The 11,376-nt window shown below is 44.6% G+C and overlaps 1 protein-coding gene across 1 annotated transcript in view; it reads right to left on the bottom strand.

Moving 5' to 3' along the window:
- Positions 1-1,399: 1,399 nt before the first annotated feature.
- timeless (timeless circadian clock) overlaps positions 1,400-11,376 on the bottom strand; it is a 56,053-nt gene continuing 46,076 nt past the window's right edge. The window contains exons 25-30 of the mRNA XM_067976437.1: positions 11,028-11,096; positions 9,865-9,983; positions 5,288-5,483; positions 4,749-4,824; positions 3,344-3,423; positions 1,400-2,893 (exon numbers count right to left, since the gene is read on the bottom strand). Of these exons, the coding sequence (XP_067832538.1) occupies positions 2,763-2,893; positions 3,344-3,423; positions 4,749-4,824; positions 5,288-5,483; positions 9,865-9,983; positions 11,028-11,096 (671 nt within the window). The 3' untranslated portion in view covers positions 1,400-2,762. The remainder of the gene's footprint in view (positions 2,894-3,343; positions 3,424-4,748; positions 4,825-5,287; positions 5,484-9,864; positions 9,984-11,027; positions 11,097-11,376) is intronic.

Here is an 11,376-nt window from a genome sequence, read left to right as displayed (position 1 = left end):
GATCTGATCGAAGTTTATAAGATATTAAGGGGAACGGATAGGGTGGATAGAGAGAAACTATTTCCGCTGGTTGGGGATTTTAGGAGTAGAGGGCACAGTCTAAAAATTAGAGCCAGACCTTTCAGGAGTGAGATTAGAAAACATTTCTGCACACAAAGGGTGGCAGAAGTTTGGAACTCTCTTCCGCAAACGGCAATTGATACTAGCTCAATTGCTAAATTTAAATCTGAGATAGATAGCTTTATGGCAACCAAAGGTATTAAGGGATATGGGCCAAAGGCAGGTATATGGAGTTAGATCACAGATCAGCCATGATCTTATTAAATGGCGGAGCAGGCACGAGGGGCTGAATGGCCTACTCCTGTTCCTATGTTCCAAAGTTCTTTAACCAACCACTAGAAGACAACAGTGTTAAGACCTTCAGATCTCAAGATAATTACAATTGAGTAAGACCAGTCAGCCCATCTTAATTCATTCACCCAGGAAGATCCTAGATTCCCCATGTCAGCATCCAATTGCTTCTTAAAAAAATTCCAGGGTTTTCACCTCTATTCCTCTTCTTGGAAATCTGTTCTATATATTGGTCGCTGTGTATGGGAAGAATTGCCGGACAGTTACTTTCCCTCCCAGAGGGAGCCATCTCTGGGATTTAGTGTGGGGTAAATTGCAGGGCAAATTGGTGTCCTTCCACTCTAATACACAATATACTGGTGAAGTACACATGGTGCAGTTCCAGTATTTTACTGTACTTACAGTTAATAGAAAATTAATATCAAACTTCCCCATCACTTAAGCTTACCTTGAGGTAAATCTAGTTGGGCATTTCTTTCTTGGAAAAGTCAAGCTTCAAAACAGAAGAAGAATGTCCAACTATGGTGAATGATTATCTTGTCCCACTACAAAATAGAACTGAAGTAAGTAGTACAAGGGTGTGTAAAATATTAAATGGTTAAAATATTATTTCAGTGTAAGACAGGAAAGTAGGATCAGAGAAGATAAATTTACAATTAATTAATAAAATGTAAAAATAGTATCAGGAAGAACATCTTTCATCGGAGTGAGAAAAGTTTGGAATAATCTGCCGGGTGGAGTAGGGGAGATTAAAACATTGGGGATAGTCAATGCAGCTGGATGCTATAATGGGAAGAGAGGGGGTTGGGTTCAATGGGAAAGTTATGGTACTGGAGGGATGGATTTTGATGGGCTGAATGGTCTTCTACATTGTTAAAATACATAGTGGAAAACAAATTGCATGTTATGTAAAACAAGTGAAAGAGCTCCTGTCTTCACCTACAACCTGTCCCACTCTTAGGTGAATGAAGCTATTCAGTATGTGGAGGAGAATAATATGGAGATATTCATCCAGGTAAACCCATCACATTTAAGGTATTCACGTATGCACACCATGTAACAAGTTTTATTTAGTTTGCATTCAATCGGCAATTAAAACCTGCCTGAAATTCATTACAAAAAATACTGGGAAAATCCCACCAGTTAACATGCTCAGTAACAACCTCAACAGCAGGTTTAAAACAAATTGACAAAGCAGGAACCCACACCATACCAGGTGTCAAATCACAAACAATAATGTGCACAGAGCTAAAAATTATTATACAGTGAGAAAAATATTACATTAAAATTCAAGGTTTCATTGCTGGTCATCGAAAATAAGCTGTTTTTCATTAAAGAGGAATAAAGAAGGCCACTCTCTTTAATATAATCAAAACATCCGGGGAGCAGGGGGCAAAAAAAATTCAAAATCACTCCCTTCCTCACAGAACACACACAACATTCATTTGAAGTATATATGGAGCCAACTTGCATCCAACCAATAAAACCAGGATAAATCCAAACTCTCTCCATAGATCTACTGTGCTGCTTCCAACAGAGGGGTGGAGGGCAGCAACAAGAAAGCAAGAGGCCAATTCCTTTCAGTTCTTTTTGTAATTTTAAACCTCTCCTCCTCCCCCTCATTGATGCCTTCCAACCTCTATCTTCCTTTTATTTAACCTGGCCACCTGACCTTGCACACCCGTCGCCCAGCTGCCGCTATCCACCCATTTCAGGTGATCAGCTGACCAGCAGCATGCAGCTGAGGCCCAGGAGTTTAAATACCTCCGCCTCAAACATGGGCCTACGAGTCTGTTTTGCACTCAACCCGCACGCCCCCACCTCCCAAAACTCACTGGGGGTTAAAATTGACCCCTACCTTTGCCTCATGCAAGGAATGTTTGCTCCTTCAATTCCCAAGTGAGCTTTGTTTCTCTCCCTCCTCCAAAAGAATTCTGCTTTCTGCTGAACACAATAGTGTTACAACACAAACACTATACAAAGTAGCTCTCAAAGTACCTACATTAATGTAAATGCCCAACACATGGAAAGCGCTGCAATTACGTTTCTTAAAGCAACAGTGCTCCCTTTTCATTTTCAGAAGACAACTACGGATCAAGAAACCTGTACAATCCCATCATTGTTTTTTAAAGAATGCTTTCTACTGTATGGATTTCTTTTTTATTGGCTTTAAAAAATTAAGCGCTTTTTAAAAAAAAATCCAAAACATGTGAATGCAAACAAAGATGGTTTAAAAATAGGTTGTGAGATATAGATTGTATTGATTCACTCTTTGAATGAAATTGCTTACAAAACTTACATAAAGGACTTTAATATTTGCAGATGTATTAGAAAATGAATCTTTGTCTATGTGTTGCCTTTTGTTTGACCCAGTGTTCAAAATCATTTCAAAAGGCTCAAGTTCATCGCGGTTAATCCTCATCATCATCGTCTTCAATTGCTCGGCGCCGCCTTTTGATCAGTCTGTGGGTGACCTCGGAGTCAGACCCCTCGGAGTCAGGTTCAGGGTCTTCCATCGCCTCCACTTCAGCAGTTTCCTCAGCTGAAAGTCCATATTCAAGACCATTAAAACCACAGAATCAGTAGAGTCCTGCCACTTTCCCGTCCATGTGTAAAACGTGCCCAGGCCTCTACCAATACTGTTTATTGGCTGGCTGCTGCAGACTGCCCTTCCACGAGGACAAGGGCCACATGATGGTTTATTATGGGAAACTTATGCCCTCCCGTTAAAGTGCAAAGTTGTGCAGCTACAACACACCGCCCTCTACCAAAAGGTCTAGAAACAGAATGCTGTAATTTTAGGTTAAGATATCTTTTTGTGTTGGGGTGGGGAAAAAAAAAGAGAAAGCACGTGCAGGGTCAAAAGGTGCACTAATTCTTGGAGAATGCTGATAATGGTTGAGAGATCTTTATCTACAACAGAATACGTGACTTGAAAAAAAAACTACTGCACCCTAAAAAGTTTATGAAGAAAAAAAGAACAGAATCTTACCCTCATCTTCCATTTCATTATCACTATCAATCAGGCGACTCCGCTTTAGCAGATGTTTGGGTTTGATCATCTCGCCATCGCTGTAACAGTGAAATATAATCTGGTTTTAATCCACACAGGACCAGCGAAGCTCATCCATCAAATTTACAGATAGCAAAGCCACTGATCACTGTAACGTCCTTTCACAGATACTATGAAGTTTAGGGCACTTCAATAGTTCAACAAAGTGGCAAGACATGTATCCACACCTCGATATGTACAATTTAGGATCTCAGTGACGTTGTCATGGAGAGGAAGAAAGAACTTGCATTTATACAGTGCCTTTCACAACCTCAGGATGTCCCAAAGTGCTTTACAGCCAATGAAGTACTTTTGAAGTGGGGTCACTATTGTAATGCAGGGAGAGGAAGGGGGAACGTCCCAAGTGAAGGTGATGTGCATACTTGCCTACACTTAACAGTGAAGATAATTATAGCAGTGCAATCTTGACCGCCTCTTTCAAGATGCAGAGACTACGTTTCTTCCACAAAATGAAGTAAAAGAGCTTGAGAAGCAGCAGCAAATATTCATTCCCTAACTTGTCTACAGCAAGAGGTAAGAACATTTCTCTACTTTTTTTTTTACAAAGAAGGTTTAATTGCCACCTGTTTCTCTTCCCCAGCCACTCCACCTCACTTCTCTGACTGAGGAATAGCTTTTTTTTGTACTATGGGATGCCAGCACTGGGGAATGTAGCCATTTTTCCACACTTTGCATTGTGTCAGCATTAAGAACATAAGAAATAGGAGTAGGAGTAGGCCATACAGCCCCTCGAGCCTGCTCCGCCATTCAATAAGATCATGACTGATTTTCAACCTCAACTCCACTTTCCCGCCCGATCCCCATATCCCTTAAGCACTTCTACGTCAGCTATAACATGGATCAGATAAAAGATAAAGCTCCCTTTATTCTGCCCCAATAATGTGCCTTAACCTCCAACCCCAGAAGAACTCCCAATGCTAGTGTGACATTTCCTACACAAAATATGTTTTGTGGTCTCAGTGAGATTGCCAATTTGTACCAAATTGTGGTTGGTTTTATGCTGTGGATTCAAACCAACTAGCAACCTTCCCAAATACTATTCACTGAGAATTCTTAAAGCCAGCAGAGAGAAAACGTTTTTCATCAGCCAGAGATGAAAGAAGCCCAGTGCACCTTCCATTCTCCTCTGCTCTCGAGCCTCACCATTCCTGCTTTGTCATCAACTGGCAGGGTGTCAGTATGAACATCCCACATTGACTGTTTATTCTTTCACTTCCCCCTCTCTCCTCAGCAGCCTATGGAAAAGTGCCTTGCCACTGTATGACACTGTACCACCAGGCTCGGCACGCTGGAGCTTAAATGAAGGACATTATTTATCACTTGCCTCTTAGCGTCACTGTCTGATCCGGAGGCAGACTCGTGAGCTCGTTTGGTTCTCTCTTCAGATACATTGTCGCGACCTGTAAAATATAAAAAGATGCAAATCTCAGGAGGTGTACAGACCAGGGCATGAGAAAATATTTCAAAATCATTCTCTCCTCTCCAACTTTAGATAATTTTTTATTCCACCCATGTAGTCCAACCCCTGCACCCAGGTCTTTGTCAATCATAATGGTGGACAAGCAACTTGCTCTTAACCCTCACTCCATAACCAAAACCTAGTGGTTTTGGAATTCCCAGCCAGGGGAAGGACGAGGGGAGCATCTTGCATCCATTCAGTGACTGCTCTAGAATGCGCAACTGATTAGAGACCAGTTGTTTGAAAACTATGGTTGCAGATCTACCCTTCCATGGACAGTAGATTGGAGCATCATCACAGTTACCAACTTTCAAAAGATAAATAAATCTGCAGCAAGCCAAGAATTGAAACACAAGAACAGAGCTTTCAATTGCAAAGCTACTTGAATTTATTTGTAGCAATACCTTTAATAGGGTCAGCACTCCTCTCCCTGGCCATCACCAGAGCTCGCAAGGCCTCAGACCTCTGGTCTGCACGAACATCTTCATCTTGTTCCACTGCCTCTCCTCCTTCACCTCCACCATCCTGCAGGGTGATAACTGAAGCAATCTTGCGCAACTGCAGAGCACTCAGGTTAGCAGAGATACGCCAGAAAGATTCCTGAAAGAAATAAAAAAGGAGTATCACATGTAGAAGTGATTGTAGGGGAGGAGATAGAAATTGCATAGTAAACTAAAAGGAAAATACCATTTTGCCCAGCAATCCACCCATTTTTGGTTGATCTCAACCCTACCTTTTCACCATATTCCTTAAATCATTTCTCTCTTCACAAACATATTTGTCTCAAATTAATTTATGTTGTCTGCTTTAGTAGCCTTCTCTGGTAATTAACTTCATACGTCCATTAGACATTGCGTGAATTCCCTATTTTCAATCATATTTCTGCTCTTTGACCCCTTAGTCACTGTAAACCCTTTGTCCAGATCAACGGTCAATCATCTTCATAAATCTGAAAGCTATTAGGTCATCTCAATGTTCCTGCTACCATCAAGAGCCTTTCCTCAAATTACAACATCAACCATCAGTTTCCTTCCCTTTTAAAACAACTTGCATTTATATAGCGCCTTTCACAACCTCAGGACGTCCCAAACCACTTTACAGTCTAAAGGATCTTTAGGGAAGGAAACCTGCCGTCCTTACCCGGTCTGGCCTATGTGTGACTCCAGACCCACAGCAATGTGATTGATTCTTAATTGCCCTCTGAAATGTCCCAGCAAGCTACTCAGTTGTACAATCTCGCTACAGAAAGTCACAATAAGAATAAAACCGGATGGACCACTAGGCACCGGACATGACAAAGGCAAATCAAGCTCAGTCAACCCTGCAAAGTCCTCCTCACGAACATCTGGGGACTTGTGCCAAAATTGGGAGAGCTGTCCCACTGATTGGTCAAGCAACAGCCTGACATAGCCATCCTCACAGATTCATACCTTTCAGCCAACGTTCCAGACTCTTCCATCACCATCCCTGGGTATGTTCTGTCCCACCAGCAGGACAGACCCACCAGAGGTGGCGGTACAGTGGTATACAGTCAGGAGGGAGTGGCCCTGGGAGTCCTCAACATTGACTCCGGACCCCATGAAATCTCATGGCATCAGGTCAAACATGGGCAAGGAAACCTCCTGCTGATTACCACCTACCGCCCTCCCTCAGCTGATGAATCAGTCCTCCTCCATGTTGAACACCACTTGGAGGAAGCACTGAGGGTAGCAAGGGCACAGAATGTACTCTGGGTGGGGGACTTCAATGTCCATCACCAAGAGTGGCTCGGTAGCACCACGACTGACCGAGCTGGCCGAGTCCTGAAGGACATAGCTGCCAGACTGGGCCTGCAGCAGATGGTGAGCGAACCAACACGAGGGAAAAACCGACTTGACCTCGTCCTCACCAATCTACCTGTCGCAAATGCATCTGTCCATGACAGTATTGGTAGGAGTGACCACCGCACAGTCCTCGTGGAGTCGAAGTCCCGTCTTCACACTGAGGACACCATCCAACGTGTTGTGTGGCACTACCACCGTGCTAAATAGGATAGATTCAGAACAGATCCAGCAGCTCAAAACTGGGCATCCATGAGGCGCTGTGGGCCATCAGCAGCAGCATTGTATTCCAGCACAATCTGTAACCTCATGGCCCAGCATATTCCTCACTCTACATTACCAACAAGCCAGGGGATCAACCCTGGTTCAATGAGGAGTGTAGAAGAGCATGCCAGGAGCAGCACCAGGTGTACCTAAAAATGAGGTGCCAAACTTGTGAAGCTACAACTCAGGACTACATGCATGCTAAACAGCGGAAGCAACATGCTATAGACAGAGCTAAGCGATTCCACAACCAATGGATCAGATCAAAGCTCTGCAGTCCTGCCACATCCAGTCGTGAATGCTGGTGGACAATTAAACAACTAACAGGAGGAGGAGATCTGTGAACATCCCCATCCTCAATGATGGCAGAGCCCAGCATGTGAGTGCAAAAGACAAGGCTGAAGCGTTTGCAACCATCTTCAGCCAGAAGTGCCGAGTGGATGATCCATCTCTGCCTCCTCCCGATATCCCCACCATCACAGAAGCCAGTCTTCAGCCAATTCGATTCATTCCACGTGATATTAAGAAAGGGCTGAGTGCACTGGATACAACAAAGGCTATGGGCCCCGACAACATCCTGGCTGTAATGCTGAAGACTTGTGCTCCAGAACTAGCCGCGCCTCTAGCCAAACTGTTCCAGTGCAGCTACAACACTGGCATCTATCCGACAATGTGGAAAATTGCCCAGGTATGTCCTGTCCACAAAAGGCAGGACAAATCCAATCCGGCCAATTACCACCCCATCAGTCTACTCTCAATCATTAGCAAAGTGATGGAAGGCGTCGTTGACAGTGCTATCAAGCAGCACTTACTCACCAATAACCTGCTCACCGATACTCAGTTTGGGTTCCACCAGGACCACTTGGCTCCAGACCTCATTACAGCCTTGGTCCAAACATGGACAAAAGAGCTGAATTCCAGAAGTGAGGTGAGAGTGACTGCCCTTGACATCAAGGCAACATTTGACCAAGTATGGCACCAAGGAGCCAGAGTAAAATTGAAGTCAATGGGAATCAGGGGGAAAACTCTCCAGTGGCTGGAGTCATACCTAGCACAAAGGAAGATGATAGTAGTTGTTGGAGGCCAATCATCTCAGCCCGAGGACATTGCTGCATGTGTTCCTCAGGGCAGTGTCCTTGGCCGAACCATCTTCAGCTGCTTCGTCAATGACCTTCCCTCCATCATAAGGTCAGAAATGGGGATGTTCGCTGACGATTGCACAGTGTTCAGTTCCATTCGCAACCCCTCAGATAATGAAGCAGTCCGTGTCCGCATGCAGCAAGACCTGGACAACATCCAGGCTTGGGCTGTTAAGTGGCAAGTAACATTCACGCCAGACAAGTGCCAGGCAATGACCACCTTCCCTTGACATTCAACGGCATTACCATCGCCGAATCCCCCACCATCAACATCCTGGGGGTCACCATTGACCAGAAACTTAACTGGACCAGCCACATAAATACTGTGGCTACAAGGGCAGGCCAGAGGCTGGGTATTCTGCGGCGAGTGACTCACCTCCTGACTCCTCAAAGCCTTTCTACCATCTACAAGGCACAAGTTAGGAGTGTGATGGAATATTCTCCACTTGCCTGGTTGAGTGCAGCTCCAACAACAAGAGGCTTGACCCCATTCAGGACAAAGCAGCTCGCTTGATTGGCACTCCCTTCACCACCGGCGCACTGTGGCTGCAGTGTATACCATCCACAGGACGCACTGCAGCAACTCGCCAAGGCTTCTTCGACAGCACCTCCCAGACCCGTGACCTCTACTACCTAGAAGGACAAGAGCAGCAGGCACATGGGAACAACACCACCTGCACGTTCCCCTCCAAGGTCACACACCATCCCGACTTGGAAATATATCGCCGTTCCTTCATTGTCGCTGGGTCAAAATCCTGGAACTCCCTTCCTAACAGCACTGTGGGAGAACCTTCACCACACGGACTGCAGCGGTTCAAGAAGGCGGCTCACCACCACCTTCTCAAGGGCAATTAGGGATGGGCAATAAATGCTGGCCTTGGCAGCGACGTCCACATCCCATGAACGAATAAAAAATAAAACAGCCAATCAAGTACTTTTGAAGTGTAGTCACTGTTGGGAAACACAGCAGCCAATTTTCCCATAGCAATGAGATAAATGACCTGATAATCTGTTTTAGTGATATTGATTGAGGGATAAATATTGACACTCGGACACCGGGGAGAACTCTCCTGCTCCTCTTCGAATTGTGCCGTGGGGTCTTTTACGTTCGACTGAGAGGGCTGACGAGGCCTCGGTTTAACTTCTCATCTGAAAGAAGATACCTCCGACAGTGCAGCACTCCCTCAGTCTGGGAATGTCAGTCTAGATTACGTGCTCAAGTCTCTGGAGTGGGACTTGAACCCGCGACGTTCTGACTCAGAGGCGGGAGTGCTACCCACTGAACCAAGGTTAACATTTAAAAACTAAAAAGATTCAATTCTGATGCATGTAACAGACTATCAATGTATGGTTCCCTCAATGCCATGTAAGCAACAGTATAACAAAATCTTACATTCTGCATCATAGAGATACATGACTACATCAATCTTTGATACATTAAAACACACCTAAAGGTGGTGCATATACCTGGCGGTGATCATCATGTCTGACAGACATAATCACCCAGACGAGTACATTGGACTGTAGTGATTTAAGTGTTAACTGCAAAAACTGCTGATGTCTGAACCACAATGCTGGTAGTAGGAGCAGTATCTATCAAGACATAGCGCTGCTGTAACAATAATTGGAATTCAGCCCCTTCTATGGCAAACACTATACTGTTGACAGCCCGAGAGAAAAAGGGTGCTTTCATTGCATATTTTAGTCAAAGAGATTCTGCAACATTCACACACCCTTGTACGTCGTCACCTAGTTTACCTGTTCATCAGCAGGAGGCCGAATTCCAACTATCTTCAGAAGTTTCTGGAACAATTCATGCTCCATAGCATCTTCATTTTCTTCAGACAAGGGGACAAGCGGCACTGCAATCGAGATCCCTGCACAGAAATCAGATTTGCTGAACACTGAAACACAGAGAAACGCTGCAGCTAAAGCAAGACAATTTAAGACAGGTCCGCCCAATGGCTCACTGCGGTTCGAAGCCACACAGAGCAGGAAGCTGCCAGGTTTGATCCCATCTCTGTGTGGAGTTAGTTGACCTCAGCCAGGCAACAGCAGGGATGCTACAATTGGCCTCAGTGTCCCTAGATTTGGAGGTGGGGCGGGGGGGGGGGGGGGCGGAAAGGAGGGAATAAAACGAGAGAAAAAAAATAAGCCAGGGTTCCCACTCCTGATCACGACCCAGTGACTCATGCTGTGTGGACACTGAGTAAGGTCAGGATTGGGCTCAGTTGTAATGGCTGCCAATACTCCCTGCCTAGTCTTGCTGGCAAAGAACAGTTACATGGGGGAAGTACCAAAGAGCTGCCAGTGCAGGTGGATCATACTTAATATCAGTCAGTGCTTCCAGAAAGAGAGGAAGGAGTTACATTCCGCCCCCGCCAACAAAAAAGCTCACGAGGACAGCAATGTTTCTTTTCTAAATTATTAAAGTGAATGCCTGCCAAAGGGCAACTTTTACCAAAATGTTTTCAGTGTGTGTTTAATGCATATTCAACATTATTGAAAAAGAAAGTGAGTGCTTTCAGTCAGACACCTGTAAGCTAAAGTAAAGAGGCTGTCTTTTTACTGTCCCTGTGTCACATGCCATCTGAGCCAAGAGGATGACCTATTCCTAGGCGTCCACCTAGGTTAGTCTGAAATTTGCCACCAATGGCACATTAGGCAGTGGCAACTCTCCCTCAGATTTTCCTACCCTGTGGGAACCACCTCAACTGGGTTACTCGGCGACTGTGGTGGATGGATTACCGGTGTTCTAACTTTCAAAGCCGACTGCCAGACTGAACCTTAAAATAAGCTCTAATCTGACTGATGTCCTGTGAAAAGAACTGTCATAGGCTGGAACATCAGCAACACAGTATGAATTAATCAATAGGATAAAGTACAGGTCTTTAGATTAGGAAATGTAATTAAATACTGACCATTATCTTCTCGATTGTCTGCCGTCCTGTTAAGGCAGTTCTGGAGCCACAGAAGAGGACCTAACAGACCTGTTTTGAGAAAGAAAAATGAATCACATTAATCCATTGTAGTTCACAACTACCATGTGTTGCTGGAACCTATGCAGACTGTGAGCTTTTGTTCCAGATTAAAACACAAAAGTCTCAAAGAATACTTCTCCCCAACTCTTTCTTTGGGGACAGGAGGAGGGAAAGGGGAGAGAAAGAAGAGAAGCAACAAGATCTGGGGGGGGGGGGGGGGGTGGAGTTAAGAATTGTCAGAAATAAATATTAGTATACAAATAAGTCAATGCAATTTAAATTCACCTCC

The sequence above is a fragment of the Heptranchias perlo genome, chromosome X, assembly GCF_035084215.1.
Source record: "Heptranchias perlo isolate sHepPer1 chromosome X, sHepPer1.hap1, whole genome shotgun sequence".
Lineage (NCBI taxonomy): Eukaryota > Metazoa > Chordata > Chondrichthyes > Hexanchiformes > Hexanchidae > Heptranchias > Heptranchias perlo.
Note: the sequence above shows the minus strand (reverse complement) of the source record. Positions and strands in the feature narration are given on the sequence as shown.